The 22,431-nt window shown below is 41.3% G+C and overlaps 1 protein-coding gene across 2 annotated transcripts; it reads right to left on the reverse strand.

The window, feature by feature from the left end:
- Nucleotides 1–2,489: 2,489 nt before the first annotated feature.
- Nucleotides 2,490–21,387, reverse strand: ahcy (adenosylhomocysteinase). Of its 2 annotated transcripts, none has more exons than XM_023795465.2 (10): nucleotides 21,244–21,387; nucleotides 19,643–19,833; nucleotides 18,625–18,700; nucleotides 15,944–16,096; nucleotides 13,433–13,545; nucleotides 13,127–13,334; nucleotides 12,572–12,659; nucleotides 5,968–6,085; nucleotides 5,000–5,194; nucleotides 2,490–3,205 (listed from the first exon to the last, which is right to left on the reverse strand). In XM_023795465.2, exons 1-10 carry the CDS (start codon nucleotides 21,269–21,271, stop codon nucleotides 3,074–3,076), a joined length of 1,302 nt encoding a protein of 433 aa, XP_023651233.1. In that variant the 5' UTR covers nucleotides 21,272–21,387; the 3' UTR covers nucleotides 2,490–3,073. The 2 variants fall into 2 exon arrangements, with proteins under 2 accessions (XP_023651233.1, XP_023651234.1); XM_023795466.2 differs by having other exon boundaries at nucleotides 21,120–21,259.
- Nucleotides 21,388–22,431: the final 1,044 nt, after the last annotated feature.

Raw genomic sequence — 22,431 nt, forward strand, 5'->3', positions numbered from 1 at the left:
GGACACACCTGTGTCAAATGTTCCAAGTGGATCACACACCTCAAACTCATCAACATATAAAATCAAATGGACTTTCGGATCTTTCCCATCAAACAGCTTATTTGCTTTGAAATATCCTCCATCTACATATGACTGAAAAATGTTTCAGCATGTCCAATATGAAGCTTTTTCTATTTATCACCTGTTGCAAAGTCTGAAGCATAGATACATACCAATAATGGCTACTGTCAACAAGAATATATTCCACTGGATCAGTAACTTCCAAACTGTCCTTAAAATTTTGCTTTTCATAGAGGTATAGCAAGGGGGACCTCCTACTTCTAATGCTGTCTGAATGGGACAGGACTTACAAAGTTCTTTTACAAGTTGAGTAACAATCTGTTCAGTAAATACACAATTGTTCAATTCAACAGCACTTGACACAAATTGGAGTTCTTCAACCATGTCATCAATAGATCTTCAAGATACATTGTATTTGCTCTCTAACTTTAAGAGAAGCAAGGCTATTTTCTTGACAAAAATGTCTGTGATTCATCTTGCATTTGGTCACCCCCATCTATATTTCTGTCCTCAATGTCACTGTTATGTGGCCCAGTATCAAAAGAAAATGACCCGGTCTCTGTCACACATTCTAAGACATCAGTCTTGAAGTCTGTATAAGAATGAGGATTATGCCTTCTCCTTCTATGTATCACAAATATCCCATCTCTGTTAGTCTTACACTCACACTTGAAATACACATTCTATAGTTTCATGACTTCTAAGACGATGACCTAAATGCTCAGAAGAATGACACGTGCTAAAACTTTTATAATTAAAAGTAAGCACAGTTCTGGCAATAGAGTGCCCTTATGTACATGCTATCTACTTAAATGTGTGTTAAGGGTACTGTGTTTTGAAAGGACATGGACAACTGGAGTGTGAACACAGTACAAAATATGCACATGTAAACAACCCATGCTATAATCCTCAGGCTTCAAGACAGCTCCTGTTGAGGAGGTTATACACTGGCAGATCTTACACTGCCACACCATGGTCACACACTACATCCTCATACACTATTTTAGGGCTGCCACTAACAACTATTTTTCTATGGATTAATCAACCGATTGTTTTAATGATTGGTCGATTAATCTAAACGATTAATTTTCCTTCAGAAAATCCATCATTTTTTGACAAAAACAAACTGTTATTGCAGGGCTTTACATAATGAACGCCTTCTTTTCAGCACTATACAGATATTATTATTATTATTTCTTTTATAATTAGCCATTTTTTCACATCTCAAAATTAAAACATATTTTGACTATCAAAAGAAGTGTAGAAGACAAAGTTGCATCAGTTTAGGTTTACAATTTTAGTTTAGAAATTTGATCGGGGTGTTAAAATAATTTTGATCTCATTTGAGCATCATTTGTATAGTCAAAGTAGACATGGTGCATGCACATTTTTTTCAAAATTATTACATTTTAAAGCATTAGTCTCAGCACCTTATTGACGTCCACATGACATCAAAGTGAAGTGATTCAACCAATCAATTTAAATAGTTTATTCATATTCTGATCGCATGGGGTACCAATCTCACGTGGGTGCACACTAATCCGTGTAGATTCCCCGCCGAAGTCAGTAGTTCAGTTCCCTGTCATGCTGTTTATTTAATTAGTGTTACACTTTCACACATACTACCTCTGTGGCGCGAAATGTTATGATTCGTTTTTGGTCTTACCAGGAGAGCCGCAGCTGCGCAGTAGAGTTCAGGCGACACGCAGTGCATCGGGTTAACGCGCGTTCTGTGTGGAGCCAAGCCTAGGCGCGCTGTGCCAATCGCCGGCGTAAATGAAGTTTTGGGAAAGACGACAAACCACGGCTATGTTTATGTTTGACCATTTTTTGTAGTGTAAATGAAAGAACTGCAGCGGCTCATAACTGAGTAACGGCAGTGCGCACTGTTGCCGGTTCATATATGGTAACGTAACATTTGCTTACATTGGATAGAGGGTAGCATAAAAAATCAGCCATTTCGTTTATGCCAGCAGTTAAAAACAGATGGATAGAATATGATTCACAGCATATGCATACACGTCAAATCACGTCTGCCATAAATGTACTGGTACTGTATCGTGTTAAATTAGGAAAAATGCAAAAATGAATGGACAGCGTCTTTTCCATTTTACAAACGAGACACTGCACATAATTTACTCAAAATAAGCAAGTGGATTATTTTCAGGATTTTTTCAGTGAAAGGGGCCCAGATTTATGAGATAAAGTCCTCATTTTTATAAATGAAACGTACTTCTCTTATTAGTAGACAGTTAATTTATTCAGTGTATACCTATAAGAAACTGAGGAAAAGGCAAACCATTTCTGAGGGGGATAGAATGATGACTTGAAAAGTGTGAGTCAATTGTGTTGAGTAAAAAGTGTGCTGTAAATGTCTATCCCACTAAAATTATCTTTGTTCAAAAATCATTTTCAAACATAACAGGAAGCCATTTTTAAAGCATCCTTTATTCCAGCGATGACCGTAGAATAAGTGTGGAATCGGACACTCAGGACAAAATCCATCAAACAACCAGCATTTTCAAATTCACCCACACCCAGGCTCTCATCTTAAGACAGCTTAGTACGGAAGGGGCTGGCCAGTGATGTAAACAGACACAGACACCAATGTGGTAATTCATTAATGGGGAAAATGTAATCTTTAAAATTCTTGAAATTACCATTTTCAGTGCCAGCAAAATCATGGAATTATGAGACCAGTAATTTTTATGAAATATTTCACAAGCATCTGTTAGTATAGGAACCCCCCCCCCCCGAAATCACCAATTCTCTTAAAAATAATTATACCCTGAAGAGAAGAAGAGTCCAAAAAAAAAAAAAAAAAAAAAAACAGAAATGCAACACAGCAAAAAATGTGGCTTTGGACACTTTACTGCCCCCCCATCAACGTTTTGGTTGAAGCTTGAAGGTGTGCAAGATGAAGATAGCGGCTGTTTAAGGCTTATGCAGCACGTCAAAATGCTACAAAAGCAGCCGGTGGTGGTCGACTGGCTGGCAAGGTCCCGAGCGACGCTCAGTAGCGGTAATGGTCGGGTTTGAAGGGCCCTTCACGAGGCAGACCCAGGTATTTGGCCTGCTTCTCTGTCAGCTTCGTCAGCTTCACACCCAATTTGTCCAGGTGGGCAGCAGCTACCTCCTCATCCAGCTAGAAAGCAAGAAGAAAAATATATATACACACACACTTCAAATAAATGCTATTATAATTACAATTTAAACCTGTCTAATAAAATATGTATGTCCCATGAGTCTTCAAAACCTAATAAAACGTTTCAGCCCCCACCCACCCATCACTATTCTTCCTGGGAATTTTTATTTATTTATTTTTTCTTCGCAATCATATTTGTAAATTGGAACAATTTCATAAGATGCTGTGGTGCTTTGTGTACAAAGCAAATTTTTTAATTCAGCACCAGACACCCTCATAAATGATCAGTGAGATAATTGAGATGTCCTTGTTGGAAGGCTGCAAATCACAGGAACAGCTCTTTTGCTGAAAAGTTGTGGATTCATAAAAACATGGCATCCTGTCACAAAGATGAACTCTCAGTGGTCGGCATGGGCCCCTTGGCTTTAGATCAACCTTTTCAGCCCCCCCACCACCCAATTCATAGGAATTCTAGCGATGGCAAGAGAGAGAGAGATGACTGGGGTCTCTTGCAGGTCTCACACAGCCAATATCCTCCAGCTTAGTTGAACTGCCAAGCTCCAGATAGAGAACGAGACACTTATCACAGTTTATTTGTGCGTCACTCAGCCTGGACGAGTCTTTATGCAGCATAGCATACCACTATGTCCAAGCCCAATTACGAGACTCTCAGCGTCCAAGCCCAATTACGAGACTCAACCATTTTTTTTTTTTTTTTTTTTTTTTTTTTTTAACACATACATACTTAAATTTCAAAAATTCTTTTCTAGACATCATTTGCAAGACCTGAAATAGTTAAAACTGGGAGAAGTTTGTGGAGTTCTCATTAAGCCATAACAAAGACAGTCTTAGTTGAACACACAAAATGTCAGATGACACCACCGCACTTCAGTGGGATGGAGTGGTCGGGACTCTGACTTAACACATTTTAGAATACAGAAATTCTGTAGTTTGGAGCCATATTGTTGATTTATACCAGCGAGTTGCATGACTCAAGTTGCAAGACCCAACATCTTTTGAGATATAGATCAGATAGATGTCCTGACACTACTGCAGAATTTCCTGATACTTCCTGAACTTGGATATCACAGGTACCTCAACGATCATAAGCCATCCAAACTAGAGGCCACAGAGCGGCCACACATAATTTTACTAAAACTTTCATCACATTTGTAAAGAGAATATTGTTCCAGTAGTACTATGGAACATCCAGGAGGTCTTCGGCAGACTTGAGACCTTCAGCAATGTTTTTTGGATCGCAGCAGTTTCCTCTGATACAAGTTCCCATGGGGATTCCACACATGAATTTCATGCAGAAATCCAGATTATTCCAAAAGGTTAACAAATCTTTCCCCCACAACAGCGTACAGTGGTTTGCTTATCGCAAATGTCTCGTTCAGAAAAACCCAGCTGTTCCCATACTTGAAACACAGGAAATTTATTGGCAAATAAACACTGGGACATATGATATAAATGCAAACAAAATTAACTGTTCAATAAACATTAAAGTAGCATTTGACCATATCCCAAATTAAACCGCAGACGATGCTTGAAGAGCAAGACAGTCTGTCATGGCTAGTGACATGTGATGAAAGATAAATTTCACCCAATGTACCCAAGTATATCTAGTTAAATTAACAAACAAGCGAGACAGCTAGCAAACTGACAATTGTCAAATGCTAATATTCATTTTGGTTCATGTTAATCTATGCAAGTCACAGAAAATTTGTAGTGACATGTGAAATACAGAAAATGCTACAAATCTAGCAGATTAGAATGTCTCTTGGAACTCACCTTCTTAGGCAGGAAGTACACACCCAGCGGGTACTTGCTGGTGTTTGTCCACAGCTCAATCTGGGCCAACACCTGGTTGGTGAACGAGTTGCTCATGACAAAACTGGGATGACCCATGGCACATCCCAGGTTCACCAATCTGCCCTCGGCCAGGACAATGAGGTGACGTCCGTTCTTCAGACGGTAGCGGTCCACCTAAAGACAAGAACCACAAATGAACCAGCGGAATTTAGTAAAAAGGGATGGTAGTTGTCATAGTGCCAAATTCAATGAAGAAAGCCATGATGGATTTGTTATAGCAAAGAAATTGGTTAAAACAAAAAATAAGCACATTTATCACAGTAATTGACATACTGTCACTTTCACCTTTGTAACTGGGTCAAACAGGAAACAATGTAGCACAATGCTGCATCCTAGCACAGCAACACAGATTTGGCCAGAATCTGTGGAACTGTTTGGCAGGACCCTAGAATTGCTGGTCTCAGAAGAATTCCACATTGGGTTAGAGGTAGAATTAGCAAGTGTATCCTTTTTAGGCAGCCATAGCTGTGGTAGCTGACCAGCTTCTGACGAAAGAACTACTTTCCAATTGCTCTCCAAAGTGACCCATCAGTGACACATGACCTGCAGAGTCCTCATGGACATCATTCCCAGTGGAGAAGAATTTCTACTTCGTGGGACACAAATACTTGCATAAGAAGTTACAATTCTACATCTACACATATTACTCTCCAGGAGTTGAGCAGTCTGCACACATCTACCTAGCTTTAGTTACTCTGCAACTGTACAGAAGAGCATGAAAGCTCTAGGTCGGTCCCACCCCACTGTATACTCTCCCTATTATGTATACTTGAACATCACTTATTAAAAATGTGACTTAAATTAAAGGTCCATTCCTTACACTGGTAATCACCTTCCCTCCTTAACTTTGCTTAGAGCCACTGCAAAGAACAACACCGTAACAGTACCTGAGGTTTAATGTTGACCTTTTCGACGGCGTGCTCATTCAACCACTTCACGTCGATCTCACAATCAAAGTGGCCGATGTTGCAAATTATGGAATCTTCTTTCATGTTCTCAAAATGCCTGTCAGGGGGAGGACCACACGTGTTCAACTGTGTACAGAATTGATATGCATGCACTCAAAAGCTAAAGAGATGCCGATAGAAACACCTTAAATACCCCAATATAAAAAACACCAGGAAATTTTGAGACTGATTAGAACTGCAAGATTGAAGATAAAGCATTTGAGAAAACCGCAAATATTCTTGGCAAATTAATAGTGCTACCCACTGAGCTATAGTGCCAACCTTCCTCTTACAAAAGAAGGTAAAGCTTCATTGATCATTGTGGGGAATTTTTGGTTGTCCAGCAGCGTTACACAAAAACCCCCAACACTATTTTCTCAAGAGAAAAAAAGACAAAGTATATAGTACTGTGCAAGTGGTACAAGTGAGGTAAACTATGGAACACCAAGGTCAAAACCCTCTGAATCTACACGTTAAAATTGTATGTCTTAAGATGCCGGAAATGTATGCGTTAAGATGGTAAAAATGAATGTGTTAAGACGTACGGATTTGACGTGTTGATTCAGAGGGTTTTGACCTCGATGGCATTCCAGAGAAAAACATCTGCCTTGTAAAAATGGAAGCTGCATAACCTAGTGCTGGTCAGAGGTATAAATCGTAAGCTTTACCACGGTATGATTTTGATTTTGCTCCATCTGATTAGGGCTGGATACTGAACTTTGGTAATTTTGTAGTAACGGCTGAAATGCTTCGATCCTATCGCTGTCAAATTCTGATACCCATACAGTAAATCTCAGCATCTGTGAGCTAATAAGCATGCAGCGTACTTGTGTAAAGACCTAAAATGTCTGGCGATTGTGTAGCTTTACATCAGACAGCCAAACACAGAGGAAAAACATATGCCCAGAGACAAACCCGTGAACTGGCTCGTGTGTACGTGTTATTTTTGTTTGTCGCATGGTAAAAAAAAAAAAAGATTCTAAGAAATCAAAAGTGTAGCTCCACAGGGTTCCAGACTGCGACCATTTTTTGGAGACAGTGTGACTAAATTTTATAACTAGGCGCACCAGTAAGACTTGCAAATATGCCCCCGTATAATGGATGACTACATCGTCGCATATCACATGAAACACCCAGAGAGAGTGGGAACTGGTGTGCATGTGTATGTGTGTGTGTGTGTTTGTGCGTGAGATCATCGGAACTCTGTCTGACTGCAGTTCCTCAGAGGCACTACTGTGGAGGTGCTTACAGTGATTATTTGCAGTGATTATTTGCTTGACCACAAGCACCGCCATTGCTCCCCCCAGTAACTAACCAATGACTAACAAACAAAATGACTTGCTTAAATAAAAGATTTGTGCTTTAATATTTAACATATTTTTGTTGTTGAAAATTGGCATCAAAAAAAGTATTGTTCAGGAAACGGTATCGAAATCAAGGTATTGTTCTGGTATTGAGAATTTTTGAACGATGCCCAGCCCTACATCTGATTTAATTAAAGGTTGCAGGATTTAGAAGAGGACTTAGAAAATTCAAAGTGTGAGAGATTCCCAATCATAAGGACATTCTCCTTTATTTAACTGTAATTTAACAAATAAAAGCGTGACCAACAAAAAAAAACACTTTGTTTCTTCAAACTATGCCATTGTGTTCTAGTCTCTGCTCTGTAGTTATATTAATTTGGAAATTATCTGGGAGGGGGGGGGGACACAAAGGCTGTAGCTATTTTCTGCACACAAATATATAAAGTAATCAAATCAGATGACTGGCATAGGGACCATATGTGATGTTGTGCTTGTAAAGGACTGTTCCTGAGTAATGCAATAATTCTGACATTAAAATACACATCAGAAGAGCACAAAATTATAAATATTTAGCCCATAAGCATAGCTGAAAATAGTGGGGGGAAAAAGTTGGAAAGATTTTTTCAGGCGTTCTGAACGGCATCACAGGAAAGTAAATATTCAAGGCTGACTGCCGTGGACTTGTCACAACAACCAGAGATCTGGAGGCATGTTTAGGAGCAGGCCAAACATCTGCTGCTAACACTAACCAGCAGAGGTCACAGTGTGTGTGTGTGTGTGTGTGTGTGTGTGTGTGTGTGTGTGTGTGTGTGTGTGTGTGTGTGTGTGTGTGTGTGTGTGTGTGTGTGTGTGTTCAAAACTGGGTGTGGGCAGCGTCAGCTCAAGACAGAAAACTGAGGCTTGAAAGGGGCTGAATCAAAAACCCTGAGACATTACAGGACGATGATGATGAAAAAGAATCATAAGCACTCCATTTGTACTGATTGAAAAAGAAACAAATCGGATTAACTCTAGTGTCTTGTCCACACGTTAACATTTTTAAAACGGTGTTTTTCCTCCTCAGTTTTAAATAAAAATCCCCGTCCACACTAACATTCTCTTCTAAAAGATTTCCGTCCACATGAAACCGCTAAAATGCGCTGTCAAAAGCATGCCAAAACAACAGGCGGCATTATAACTCTAACCGTACTGCCATGTTAGCCAATCAGAAGCCTAATTGCCAGTCCTGTTAAGTTGAAAACCATGGTGCACATTCCGACGCCTGTGTTGATCAATATAATGCGAGAGTGACTGAACATTTATCTGTACACATGTAAGAAGTCCTGTCAGCAAGGTTCGCACAAGCACTATTTCGGCTAAGTCCGCCATTGCTCAAACTCACCTAATGTATACAACAAACAGCGCACGCTCTGACGTTAAACAGAGTGGACAACGGCAAACAATCTGACATTTCGAGCCAAGAACTCTGTTTTCCCTATCTACATGTCGACACTGAAAACGGAGTTTCTTAAAATCTTCACCCTGGATGGAGTTTTGCTAAAGCTCCGTTTTCAGTGACCTGAGACGCTGTTTACGTGTGGACAAAAGCCCAAGACTTATAGAAAAAGGTACGTTTTAAAATATACCCATGTACGTGTGGACAGGGCATAGGAAAGAGAAAAATGTTTAATGATAACCTTTTTTAAAAAAAAAAAAAAAGATGATATTCAAATAAGGCTAAATATTAAGCAGAATTTTATTCTTTTTGGATCCCTCATAATTCCAATCACTTTTTGCTTGCTGGAGATTCTAACATTTTGCAGCCGTACCAACGAACCTTTTTATAGTTTGGATTAAATCACAAATATATTTCTCCTGTTTGACACCTTTAATGGAACCTAAAATGCATGAGAAAGTACGTAAGCAGCCTCATCTGTTAGGCAGCAGCGTTAATCAGTTAAATCGACATGGAAATATTTGTTTACTGCATCTCTTAAATCAACATGGCATTTCCCACTTCCAGAAGCATCCATTTGGATGGATGCATTTAGGAGCTAGCAGCAGCCATGTTCACATTTGGGGCATGTTTTTGTTACAGCTTTCCTAAACTAAAGGGAATTTTGTAACGATTTTAACCTCCCCCTCCCCATTCAAAGCTGTAACGGAACAAGGAAACAAGGAAAGGTTCGTTACAAAATTTCTGGTCTCAGAAGAATTCCACATTTCGTTTGTGTATTTAACTGGATCAGAAGGATTACTACGTTACTGCAGTCATTTGTGGCAAACAAAAATCACGTCTTTTGCTGCCATGCCCTTAAATGTGCAAAACCACCATATAAACAGTCTGTAAATCAGTCCCTTGTTTACAAAGTGTGCCAAAGTCCACCTTGCAGAAGGGAACCTTCAAAGAAACAGTTCATTGGAGGATGGGGTACAGAGAGATACATTGGATGGAGCCTTGTTTATGGCTCACATGAGCAGTCATTTGAACTGAGACCGTTAACCATCTCGCTTTTTAGTGCAATGCAACTACCATTACAACCATAATTATTACCGTGGACTGCATCTCAAAATGTTCCTTAAAAATAATTGAAAAAAAATCATATTAGGCAAACTCACAATGTAATGAGCTGCACTATGCAGTACTAAAGCTATTTAAGAAGTTATTGCTGTGTCCTGTAGCTTGTTTGCGAACTGAATTACTGAAAATTTTGAGTAAACACACTCATTAAATGCGTTGGCTGCCGCATTAAATGCCCAGCGGCAAGCCTGCACTGCTGCACCGCACCTCCGGGATTGGGGTCCGAATCCTCACCTCGCTGCATGCGGAGCTTACATGCATTCGCCAGCTTCCCTCCCAAAATGGCATTTCTGACCTACATATAGCATATACCAGCGGTTCCCAAACTAGGGTACACGTACCCTCTGGGGTACGCAAGAGGCTGTAGGGGGTACGCGAGGGAGCGGGGGGAATCACGAATTCTCACAACGAGACAGTCAGTAATTCTCTCAACAGCGGAGTCGGTGACCTCCAAAAAAGCCGGAAAACACAAAATACAGTCGTGTTTATGTCATATGTTTTTGTGCTTATTAAATTTAAGTGTTTCCAAAGATTAATCCCACAACAGTAATAAAATAAATGTCTTGCTTTAACATAAATACTAAAAGAATAGATCGCTTTAAATCGCTATTACAGTTGGGTATGGGCACACGGTCTTATTTAGAAAACATACAAAAAGAGAGACGCATATAATGTTTAATCATTCGTTAATTTGTATTTGTCCGGTCCAGGAGGTTAATTTTGGGGATCATTAAAGTGATAGATCACCTATCTTGATTAAGCCTGATTCGGTTCATTATATATATTATTAAAAAGTATATATTAAGTAAGAATGAGAATATGAACAACCATGGGAATTATTTTTACAGTGAAAAGAATTGGTATTAATTATATTGTATGTTCTTCAGTAATCGATAAAATCAGTATATGCAAGACATCAATCTGTAATAGTGGAAAATATGTCTAGTTGATATGTCCAGTATGATCTCTGTCTGTGTGGTCAGACACTGTGCAATAAACAGAATTTTTAGGAACATGGCAAATGTTCACATTGCAGCATGGAAGTAGGTTCACTGTCATAACGCTGACCGGGGAAGCAGAGGCGAGGAGACATAGGATCGGGGGAATGCGGGGTTTAATGAGCAAAAGGAACACACACTAGCGGTAAAGCAGAATTACAATACAATGACAGGACTGGAGAAACAAACGGAAACACAGACTAAATACAATGGACTAATGACAAGTTTGACAACAATCAGGAACAGCTGGTAAACACGGGGAATCCACACAGGGTTAACGAGGGGGATTGGCACACGGAAGGAGCGGACGATCGGGGCATGACACTCACTGGAGAGCTTTGTCACAGATAACTTAACTGTCTCTAACAGCGTCTAACCGCACATTAAATAAAGTCCTGCGTATTTTTCTATTCTGAAATTCTGCCATGGCATGCACCAGTATGATGCTGGTGCAACTTTCCCAGGACCCTAGTCAAAAATATCTGCCACTCTGGTCGCGGAAAACAAGCGCTAAAGGAAATATATGAAAAACACGGGAGCGATAGAAGATTTTTTGAAATTTGACGGGAATGGGACGGTACGGGAATGACATCCCACGGGACTGAACGGGATGGGAATGGGTTTTGAAAATTTGGCGGTTAAATTGGACGGGAATGTAAACCCTCCAACGCGAATGGGATGGGACGGGAACCAAAAACCTTTTCCGTGCCCATCCCTACTGTGAAATTCTCCCACTGGATAGCAACAATCTATTACTAAAATATATTAATAAATTCATTTGGTGGTGAGAAATAATCGACTGTGCAGTATTTACGGTATTTTTATGCATGCGGTATTGCAATCTATTTATAGACACTAATTAAGAGTCGTTGGTAGCAGGGGGTACGCGGCTGAGGCTGACATGTCTCAAGGGGTACGTGGCTGGAAAAAGTTTGGGAACCACTGGCATATACCCTGTGACAGACTGGCGTCTTGTGCAGGGCATGTGTCCTGGGACAGGCTCTCCCATAACCATGACCCTATACTGAACAAGTGTTTGCTAGCTAGATGGGGGAGGGGGGGGGGAAGATCAAACATGACCACTTCTGCATATGTTCTATGCCTTTCCTTCGGTTTCAGTTTTTGATTGTATAGGTCATTAAGGTAAATCAGACGAGAGAGAAGTCGCACTGAAGCTGCAGCGTGAGGCTTTAATTGCACCACACATCTTTTCTCGCAGTAGAGAAAGAACACAGACTTTAATGGGTTTTTAAACCCCACGCCCCCCCCCAACCCAGGAAGTAGTATGTGTGTGTGTGATATATATATATATATATATATATATATCACACACACATATACATACATACATACATACATACATACATACATACATACATACATCACACATACTACTTCCTGGGTTGGGGGGGGGGGGCGTGGGGTTTAAAAACCCCACGACACACACACACACACACACACACACACACACACACACACACACACACACACACACACACACATATATATATATATATTTTTTTTAACGACAGACCAACAATTACCATAAAAGCAGTTGTCTTCATCCCTCTAGGACAAGCTGCACAGGATCACCCCCCCCCCACCCACCCAGTCGGCATGTTTGGATGTCACAGGGAACCAGGCTGAGGTATGAGGTATCGACATGGCGACAGACCACTGACCTGCCCATGATGATGTCCTCACAGCCTGTCGTTGTGACAAAGATGTTCCCCTCCTTGCTGGCCTCCTCCATAGTGGTGACTTCGTACCCTGTGTTGAAAGGGAAAAAAACTAAATTAATTATCCCACATCTTCCCACTAAAACAAAGGGGGAAAACACACACAGGGCATGATTTTATGCAACTACTATAAAAATTTAGTCAAAAAAGGAAGAGAGCAGGGGGGGTTTGTATACTGATGTACTGCGAGATCCTTAACCTGCCAAACCACCTGCTCTTTTATGCTGGTATTTGTATCACAATCCTCTTTGACCAGCAATACTCATGGTAGAAACGGTGAGATCTGAACCCTTGGACATGGTACAATTTTCAGTAAAATGTTTGTAAAGAGCAATATTTTACGAGGTACTAATGGATATAAAGCATTTATCCTGCCCTGGTTGTCCAAAACCCAAGTGCTTTGAAGTTCTCCCATTAAACTTTATTACACACAGGATACGATTTTGTATTAAAAAAAAAACACCAAAACCAAAAGAGCAGCACTGAGCAGACGCGCACCTTCCATGGCAGCCTGCAGAGCATTTATGGGGTCGATCTCCGTGACGATGACCCGGGCGCCGAAGGAGCGCAGAGCCTGCACGCAGCCCTTGCCGACGTCGCCGTAACCCGCCACCACGGCCACCTTGCCGGCGATCATCACGTCGGTGGCGCGCTTGATCCCGTCGATCAGAGACTCTCTGCAGCCGTACAAGTTGTCAAACTTGCTCTAAAGTTAAAAAGGGGGGGGGGGGGTGAATATAGGAACTGGTCAGCCAAGCAGCCCTTTTAATGGCGAACGGTATTTGCAGTTGGGGTGGGAGGGACCTTGGTGACAGAATCGTTGACGTTGATGGCGGGGACTTTGAGCTCGCCCTTCTTCAGCATTTTGTACAGGTTGTGCACCCCAGTGGTCGTTTCCTCAGAGACTCCCTTGATCCCTGTGGCAGATACAACAGAAGACCTTTACTAAACGGGAGAGGACATCAGGTAGCATCCGGATCAATCACACTGCGTTTACTCCATGTTACAGTCGGGCGATTCCTCAAAAAAGAAAATACGTGTAGATCAACTGATATTTCCACTACACGATTCAGGCGAGTTATTTTAAAAATGCTACTCTGAACGTCAGGGATCCAACTCAGGGGCCTGTACTACGAAGCGGGGTTACTGGCTTATCAGGTTAACTTGTTGGATTTAAGGTAGTCTGGGCAAAATGTAAGTGAATGAACATGAAGTCGATTTAAACTGTGGTACCTTAAATCCGACAAGTTACCCCGATAAGGCAGTAACCCCGCTTCGTAGTACAGGCCACTGGTTAGGTGAGCCTGTTCAAGTATTCAAGTCATACCATAGTTTGGTTTTGTGGAGTTAAGCTTCCCCCTACTGAAAGATGTATGGAATGACAGGACTTCATGGAATACTGGTGAGGTCCTACCCTCCTGCTATTTAACACAAGTGAAAATTTAACCACAGAACCTAAACCAAAGTTGCTCAACAGCAATGCTGTTAGTGGATTCGGATCTAATTTCCCCCTTTTTTTCCCCCTTTCTTTTTCGCCAAGAGGAACCATATAACAAGTGCCCTTCTGGTCCACAACCTTAACTGCTTCCTGGTTCTCCCATTAAACTTTATTAGACCTCTGAACAGGAAATCCAAAGGCGTAATGCCTGCTGGTATCTAATTTATCCCTTGAATAAAAGTTTTATATCCATTTCAGAGATCATTAAGAAGCGAAACATGATGATTTTTTTTTAAATGCCAGAAAAAAAGAGAGCCAGCCAGAACAAGCCACAAAAAGGGCTGGGAGGCTGCTTCATTATGGTGGACAAGATGAACACATGTGTAGAAATATAATCCTTAGGGATTATAGACTACAGGTGACCGGTACACTAATATACACAGCCTCGCTGTAAAGACACACACACTCTTAGAACACCGAAATCAGCATTAGTAACACTTACTGCATTTAGGCAACAATATACTGCAGTACTAGAAAACAATAAAAGTGCACACAAGCTGCTATGACTAATTTTGATAAACGCACCCCTCCCCCACCACAAATAAATCAGTGCTCATCTGCATGAGGATAACAGCAAGAGAAACCATTTGAAATGGTCAACTGAGATACCCCCATAGAGGAGCTCAATTTAAAAAGGTAATTTTATTGGGCATTTTATATAAAAATGAACTTGCAAATCCTGCCCTACACCATGACCCGTCTTTGTCACCGTCACGTCGTACTAGAACCTGCCACAAAGGTTGTGATGTTTTCGCCGTTTCATCTGGGCCAAGCTATGCTGAGACGTGAAGGTTTCAGCCATGTAGCAACACCTACAGCTTGCCCAGAAGCTGGCCAAGTGGAGACGGCCTTTACTGGGCTGCCTTGACAGTACAAGATGAAGGTCACACAGACAATAATGTTTAATCTCATGAATAATAGGATTCAAGTGGAAATATTCACTAGTAGGAGCTGGAGCTGTCAGTCTGTTTTGTTTACACTCTGTTGCCCTTAATACTGGCCCAACAACCGTGAATTTGAACTGGGCTCACAAAAATATTAGGACTAAATTTTGTATTTGGTTAACATAATTAATTAATGCTACTACAGTACTGATCCTCTTTAAATCAGATGCCAGTGGCTTACATTGCCACTAAACTTAATACTTTTATTCATCTGTTATATTACATTATATATTAAATTATTTAGCTCTACAGAAGGGCTTTTCTCAGACAGCATTTTTTTTTTATTCCATCAGCATGTTAAATACCCAGACACAGAAAAGGACTTTCCAAGAGAAATGCAATTCATATGATCAGCATGAGTCAGCACAAACGAAGCCGCTCTTTATCGTTATACAGAGTGAACACAGAAACACATCTGGTTGATTTTCTGACCCGTATTGCCCTGTAACCTAGATTACCCTTTTCTCCTATTACTTCATAGTCATACTGTCAACATCCTAATCCAACTCCTAGACCACTGCGAAAAAACAAGTTGTTCCGTCCTTGGCTCCCACGTGATATGATCATGAGGAGAAAAAAAAAAAAAACACAAACGTCCACAGCACTCAATCTTTCACTTCCTGAATACATCGTCACTTTTCGTAACCGTGCCAGGTACCACGACATTCAATTGTGGTTACAATACAGCTTGTTACAGCCATGAAATACTTGTGTGGTGGTAAATCCTTAAAACATAGCTTAAAAATAAATCACCAGTGAACAGTCCAGAAATAAAAAGGAGTATTGATCAGGTTAAGAGAAGAACAACGAACTGGCACACAGTGAATGCAAAACCAAAGGGCGATGCCTCCAGAAGCGACGGAGGAGGATCACCTGCCAACAGCTTGGGGTACTTTTGATGCACCAGGTTGGTGAGGTCGCCGCCGTCGTCCAGGATCATGTTCAGCGGCTGGCCATCTTTGAAATAGAGGGTCTGCTCAATGCACCAGATGTACTCCTCATCCGTCTCCCCTTTCCACGCGTAAACTGCAAAACATTTACTTCAGATTAGCCACTTAGACACCTCTAATCTGAAGCAACTACTCTAGATGACTTATCATTGGAACAATTTAGCTACCTTGGCCAAAAGGTGCAGCAAGAGAACCTTAAAGAAAGGAATGACTTTTACCGCAATTTCGCCTGCTAACCAAAAATTCCACAAACCACATGGTGAGCTTACTGTATCAGGATCTGGGTGGATGATCATTGGTGACAGACTAGCTTCTAGGCTTGGGTGGTATCTATTTCCCCCCCCCCATACAGTAATACTTTCTAGTCATTTGCCCATGCATGCAGTATGTTATAGTATTGTTATAGTAAATCATGTAGGCTACGGCAAACTGGAATCAGAGAGAAAGCCATCAGTGTGGAAGTTGAGCACGAGTGAAATAAGGAGACAACTCCATTGTTTTAGATGACAGGTGTAAAAATATATCTGGTTGCCGGCATTTTTCGCTACTATACCTACGATTACTTTCTGCGACAATTTGATAAGAAGATTAGTAATATGGCTAAAATATTAATGAGGGGTATACTATGAGGAGTTAAAAAAATAAATAAAAACCACCCTTTGTTTATTGACACCATTGTCATAGATTACGGTGCATTATCAGCTTAAGTGAGGCTCCAGTCATTTTCAATGCTGGGCATGACAATACAGCATCTCTGTATAAGTGTAATACAAAGAGGAACATCTGTATTTTTACCGATATTAAAAATAATCCCTTCGGAATTTCTAAATATGGGGATGTAGCATAATGCAGTCTTACCACCCAAGCCAACTAGCATCCTTGTCGAAACCTGAAACTTCACCTTTCATATATTTGGGGGAATAAAATGAAGGTGCCCAGAAACTCCCCAACAGCCACATAAGTGTTTCTGGAGATGCCGTTCATAAGTTCACAGCTCACAATAACATCAGAGTTTCATCTAGGACACTGGGAAGATGGCAGACTGGAAGCATAATACATCAGCCTGAGACACCCAAGAACAGGATCATCCTCAGGGTTAATATTCGCTGTGGGACACACAGGATATCAAAACAACCAAGTAAAGATGGCTGGCGTTCCATCACTTATCTACTTGAACAAGTCACGAGACTTATTGTGATTCTAAGCAAAAGCAAAGAGCCACAGAGTACAAAGTCCTCAGGACATCACTTATAGAGGTTATAGAGGTTAGCATGGCCCCCCAAGATAGTGGTGCTGCTCATTTAGCCATAAGGGTACAGCTACAAACCCCCCCCCCCCCAAACTCTACAAGTTTTAACTATCATCGGTAGTATGAAATGTGCAGCTCAAAGAATAGTGTGTTCATCTTGCAACTTCAGGGCTGCACACATTAGTGTTTATGGAGTTTGCATTTTCTGACGTCAAGTCAGTGTGGGGGAAGCCTGCATCTCAAGCCACCGAACAAGCAGTTATTGAGCATCTACTCAAAAAAGACAAAGCTGAGGCCAACAACAGTGGAAGACAATGAAGAAATATTAAAACAGCCACACAAATAAACTGATTTCATACCCCTCGTTCCATTCCCTCAAACGTACAATCAGCCGGTGGTGTAACAGGCCATCTTTGGTCCATGATCCGCACGGATTCTCTCCATAGTTCGGCATGCATGTGAACCGCGGATTAATTGCAAAAGTTTAATCATAACAGTGTGAAACAGTTTTGCCACCACTGTTACTTTTTAAAGTAATAATCCCCTAAAGTCACAGAAGACCAGCATTCAAGGACTGAAATTCATTTCTAACAATGGTGAAGAATTTCCCCCTTATATGTAGCACACGGGAGGGAATTATTGATTTTCAGTGGAGAATGCAATAAAAACAGTGTGCAGATTCAACTGCATTAGCCATGGAATTTAGAATGCATTTTTCTCTCGTAGAAAATGCTGTCTGCATGTCTAATTACAAGTTTTATTTTCCCCGAGATAACTTTTGTTATTTTGTTGAAAGTTGAAAGCAACTCTGGCCTGAGATCACGAGAAAAGTAAGTCATGACCTTAACACAAGTCAGAAAAGATAATAGCGAACGTCCTGCGTGGATTCCGTACAATGCAGAGTCGCGGTGAACAGGTACAGACAAAGCAGGTGTGTATTCACGCGAACGGGGCTTGTTAAAAGTTCCTTGCTTTAAGTGTTTTTTTAAGTTTTTTTTTTTTTTTACCAATAAATGGAAAGCAGTTATATTTATATCCTTTTGTTTTTTTGCTGATCAGAAAAATGATCCAATCCATAATTCAAAAGCCACGATATGATCAGAGCTGACAGTTGTGTGATCCAATGCACCCCTACATTAAGGGGTATAACTTTCAGGGGCTGAAGGGATAAGATGGGCGGTTAATTATCAATTACTTCTTATCAATAAATCAATACAAAGATACTTATTGAATGTTTGGGAGCACAACTACCTGCTGCTGTAATTATGTGGCATATTGGGAAATATCTGGTCACCTTCCGTTCTAACAAGATATCAACAAAAAGTCCATAAGGACAGAAGAGGTTCTTTTTTCACCTGGAACCCCAGCTTTGGCGATGGCGGCAGCAGCGTGGTCCTGAGTGGAAAAAATGTTACAGCTGGACCATTGGACCTGTGGGTGGGTGGGGGGGTGGGGGTGGGGGGTGGGAAGAGGCAGACGGATTGGCTTACAAGGTACAAGGACACAGTTTGGCTCAAACACAGCTCTGCTTCAAAGGAACTTGGAAATAAAACTTTGATAAAAGAAAAAGCATCCAAGAAGGATATCATGTACCCTAGGGAGCCTCACAGGACATGATATAAAATTAATCATTTATGGCTTAAGTCATTAAATCACATACCCTACAGAAATTCTTAAAATCACACATTTATAAAATAGGTTTGCATACAGCCATGAGATACAGATATTAGCACTCAAAATGAAGTAAACATTTTGCACAGAATGACTTCTTAAATTGCTAAACATCTGACAGAAATTTAGTACCGACACCCAAGAAAGCTACAATACTAAAACCAGTAACTGACAAAAGTTTACTTTCGAGCCAGAAAAAGTTAATGATAGTGTGTATTTACAGCCATACCATAACTGCACAATTAATGGTTATGGTCAGCCACCAGAAATTATTGACCTTAGGACACCTTAGGAAAAGACTTGCACCTGGTGGGATGGAGAAAGAACAGGGATTTGAGGGGGAAACAGGAAATGAAGACAGTTTAAGTAAAATAGCGGGAAAGAAGGAAGAGCACACACAAGAAAACAGACACTGAGGAGGAAAAGACTACAAATCGGGTTCAGACTTGGATATTAGGGCCCAGCCATGAGTTCAAGGAAAAACAAAAAACAGAACTCCATCATAAGACGCAGGTGAAGTTAAGGAATGGACTCCCTGTCATAGGCAACAGCCTAGTGTGTCCTACGGTATCTACAAGTCAGGTGAACAGCAATGCTGATTGGCAGCTGTTGACTAGACACAGCTTATAACTAATGTTCCTCAGGCTTTAAAAGGCACAAATGCCAGCCATCAACACACAGCTAGAAACGTGACCTTCTCACCTCTGCTCCCAAAGCCTGGAGTGTCTCGATCAGCACAGCAGTCTGCAGTGTCATGTGGAGGCAGCCGGCAATGCGGGCACCCTTCATTGGTTTGGAGTGCCCGTAGAGCTCCCTCATCTTCATGAGTCCCGGCATCTCGTTCTCTGCGATGGTGATGGCTTTGCGCCCCCATTCCGCCAGGCTGATGTCCGCTGTCACAAAGAGACGTGCCAGACGCAGCCACTCACTCAGTGACTGAACTTCAGTTCATGTGTGACAGCTGTCAATTAACATGAGAAGATCTCATGCATTCTGACTTTGTGGCAGTTTGCATTTTTCTGGCGCACATCTGACACGAGTACTGAAAACTGGCTCAATACTGGCAATCAAAGTGTCCCTAAGAGGTCCACGGTCACCCAGAGAAACTGACCACCCACCGGACAGAAAACACCCTTGCAATTAACAAAACAATCCTTTGTACTTCTGGCATGCAAAATATTCACTTACTCCACACGTTACAGAGCAGCGGTACCTCCAATTTAAGTCCATTTGCAAGTCAATAGGTTATGCTCCAAGTAAAAATCCTTCAAAGCAAACCCTCTAAAGGAATTCAGGACAAACCGCATTTCATGGACACAGAACAGGGCTCTCCAACTCCAGTCCTGGAGAGCTACTATCCAGTAGGTTTTCTATCCTACCTGGCTTCTGATGAGCCACACCTGGCCCTGGTATTTACCTGAGAAGAGGTTTAGCTCATCAAGCATCAGGTAGGGATAGAAAACCTACTGGACAGTATTTCTCCAGGACCGGAGATGGAGATCCGTGACATACAGCAATCGACTCAAAAAAGTTGAATGTGCACTGAAGCGAAACATTTCTGTAGCTCAATTTTTAAAAAACTACTGTACTAGTTTTGTTAAAGTTTTTTTTATATACTGCATTAAACCTTGGCGGCAATTCAGGCAAAGTCCCAAGTTCAGTTTTTATCGCTCCACGTGCCTAGTTGAACAGTGGTTTCTTGTATTACATTTCGACCATTTGCTTGAAGCTGTCAATCAGACAAAAACTGGCGGCTAGACGCAATGCATCTTACGCTATGTAGTCCTGAAACCAAGCACGTCGAATGCACGTCAATGCGCTCAGCAACCCAAATTGACTACAACTACCGCCTTTCTACAAAGCTTACGAATTCCGTCTTCGGCTGGAAACCATGCGCTCTTGAGACGCAGCCAAGTTTTATATATGCACCTTGCTTCACACGCGGAAGATTTTGTCAGGAATCGGATTTAAAAAAGAACAGCGCAACGCAAAAACGATTAGCAGAAAATATCCTGTTCACATAGCAAGCATGCGCACAAATAAATCAACTAATGTAATCCTCAGCTACACACTGACCGGGAAACCGATTACTGATTAAATCTGTGTAATATAATTAGCAAGCGAAGATCGTTTGAAATGCTAGTTAATATCTGACCTATTATGTTAACGTAATACTCACCTTACGATAGACGAGACTTTCACGACCGTACCATATGACGCGATAGCTAACAAGCTAAGCTCTCACCTCAGCACTTAACTAAAAGAATTACATTCAAATTAAGTAATAGAGCATCAATACTGACCGACTTTGAATGGCAGTTTCTCCGACATGTTTTAAATCAGAAGTTTAAGGGGCGACTTAACTGCCGGCAACTGACAGGAGGGAGGAAAGAAACAAAACTGGCAGAGTTGATTTTAAGTACTCCTTAATTATTATCATATTCATGAGGTACTCCTAAAAAGCAATTGGCCCCCGAGTGCTACGCCCCCGATTTGTCTATCAAAGCACCAGCCAATCAGAGCACGATATTGCAGGTGGGTGTGATTGAAGCGTAACCATATTTTCGTTACAGCGAAAGGTGAATTTAGTTTGCAGATGTAGTAGGTGTAGCGATAGGGGGTGTTTATTTACAGATTATCCGAGTACGCTCAGCCAGCACATGTTCCTTAGTTTAACGTCATGAAGTCGGTGTATTCAGGCGTAACGTGTTACATTCTTGTTCATCCTGCACGTAGCCGCTGGGAAAATGTCATCGCGTGGGTGTTTAGCGGTTCAGGGGATTTAGCGGGGCTTGATTTTGATTGAATGACAGACACCTGGAGGAAGCTTTAAGGGTGAAGGACTTTGTTCGGAGAGAGGGAGGTGGCAGGGTTGCTTCGTGGGGTATAGACGGTGTTGGATGCTCAGTTGGCAGGAAGGATGTGTGGGGCCATGCTGGATTAACTTTCGGGTGGAGGGACCGGCGAGGAACGTTCGGGAGGACTTTGTGTGCGACGTGTTGATTTTTGTGTGTGTATGTTTTTGGTGGCCGTTTGGGACGCCGATGCCTACGGACTGAGCTACACACACCCGAGGGTCTTGGCGACTGCTGGTTGTTTTAATCTTGTTAAATCATGAATTGTGCATAATAATGAAGTGTGTTAAAGTCTAACCTATCGCTTTAGACCTTCTGGAGGTGTGTAATACTGCGTGATGGTGGGTGGCGCTAGTTGCTGGCTTAGTGCTCAGTAGGTTAGATAGCATACCCATATTTCTGCCTACATTCACCCAAACCTGGCATTTTAGGAACTTTATATTTTGTAAAGAAGAAAGGAAAATATTTGTTACCGTTTTTTGTTTGTGGGTTTTTGTGTGGAATCTGGGGACGACCCGTTTAAAAAGGTGGTGGCAGCTTAAACAGGAAAATTGCTGTTACATTGCATATGCATTCAAATTCATTATGGCCTCTGCAAAATACTAAACTTCCACAAGAACTGTCAACCAGCATCTC

Source organism: Paramormyrops kingsleyae, chromosome 8 (assembly GCF_048594095.1).
Source record: "Paramormyrops kingsleyae isolate MSU_618 chromosome 8, PKINGS_0.4, whole genome shotgun sequence".
Taxonomy (NCBI): Eukaryota; Metazoa; Chordata; class Actinopteri; order Osteoglossiformes; family Mormyridae; genus Paramormyrops; species Paramormyrops kingsleyae.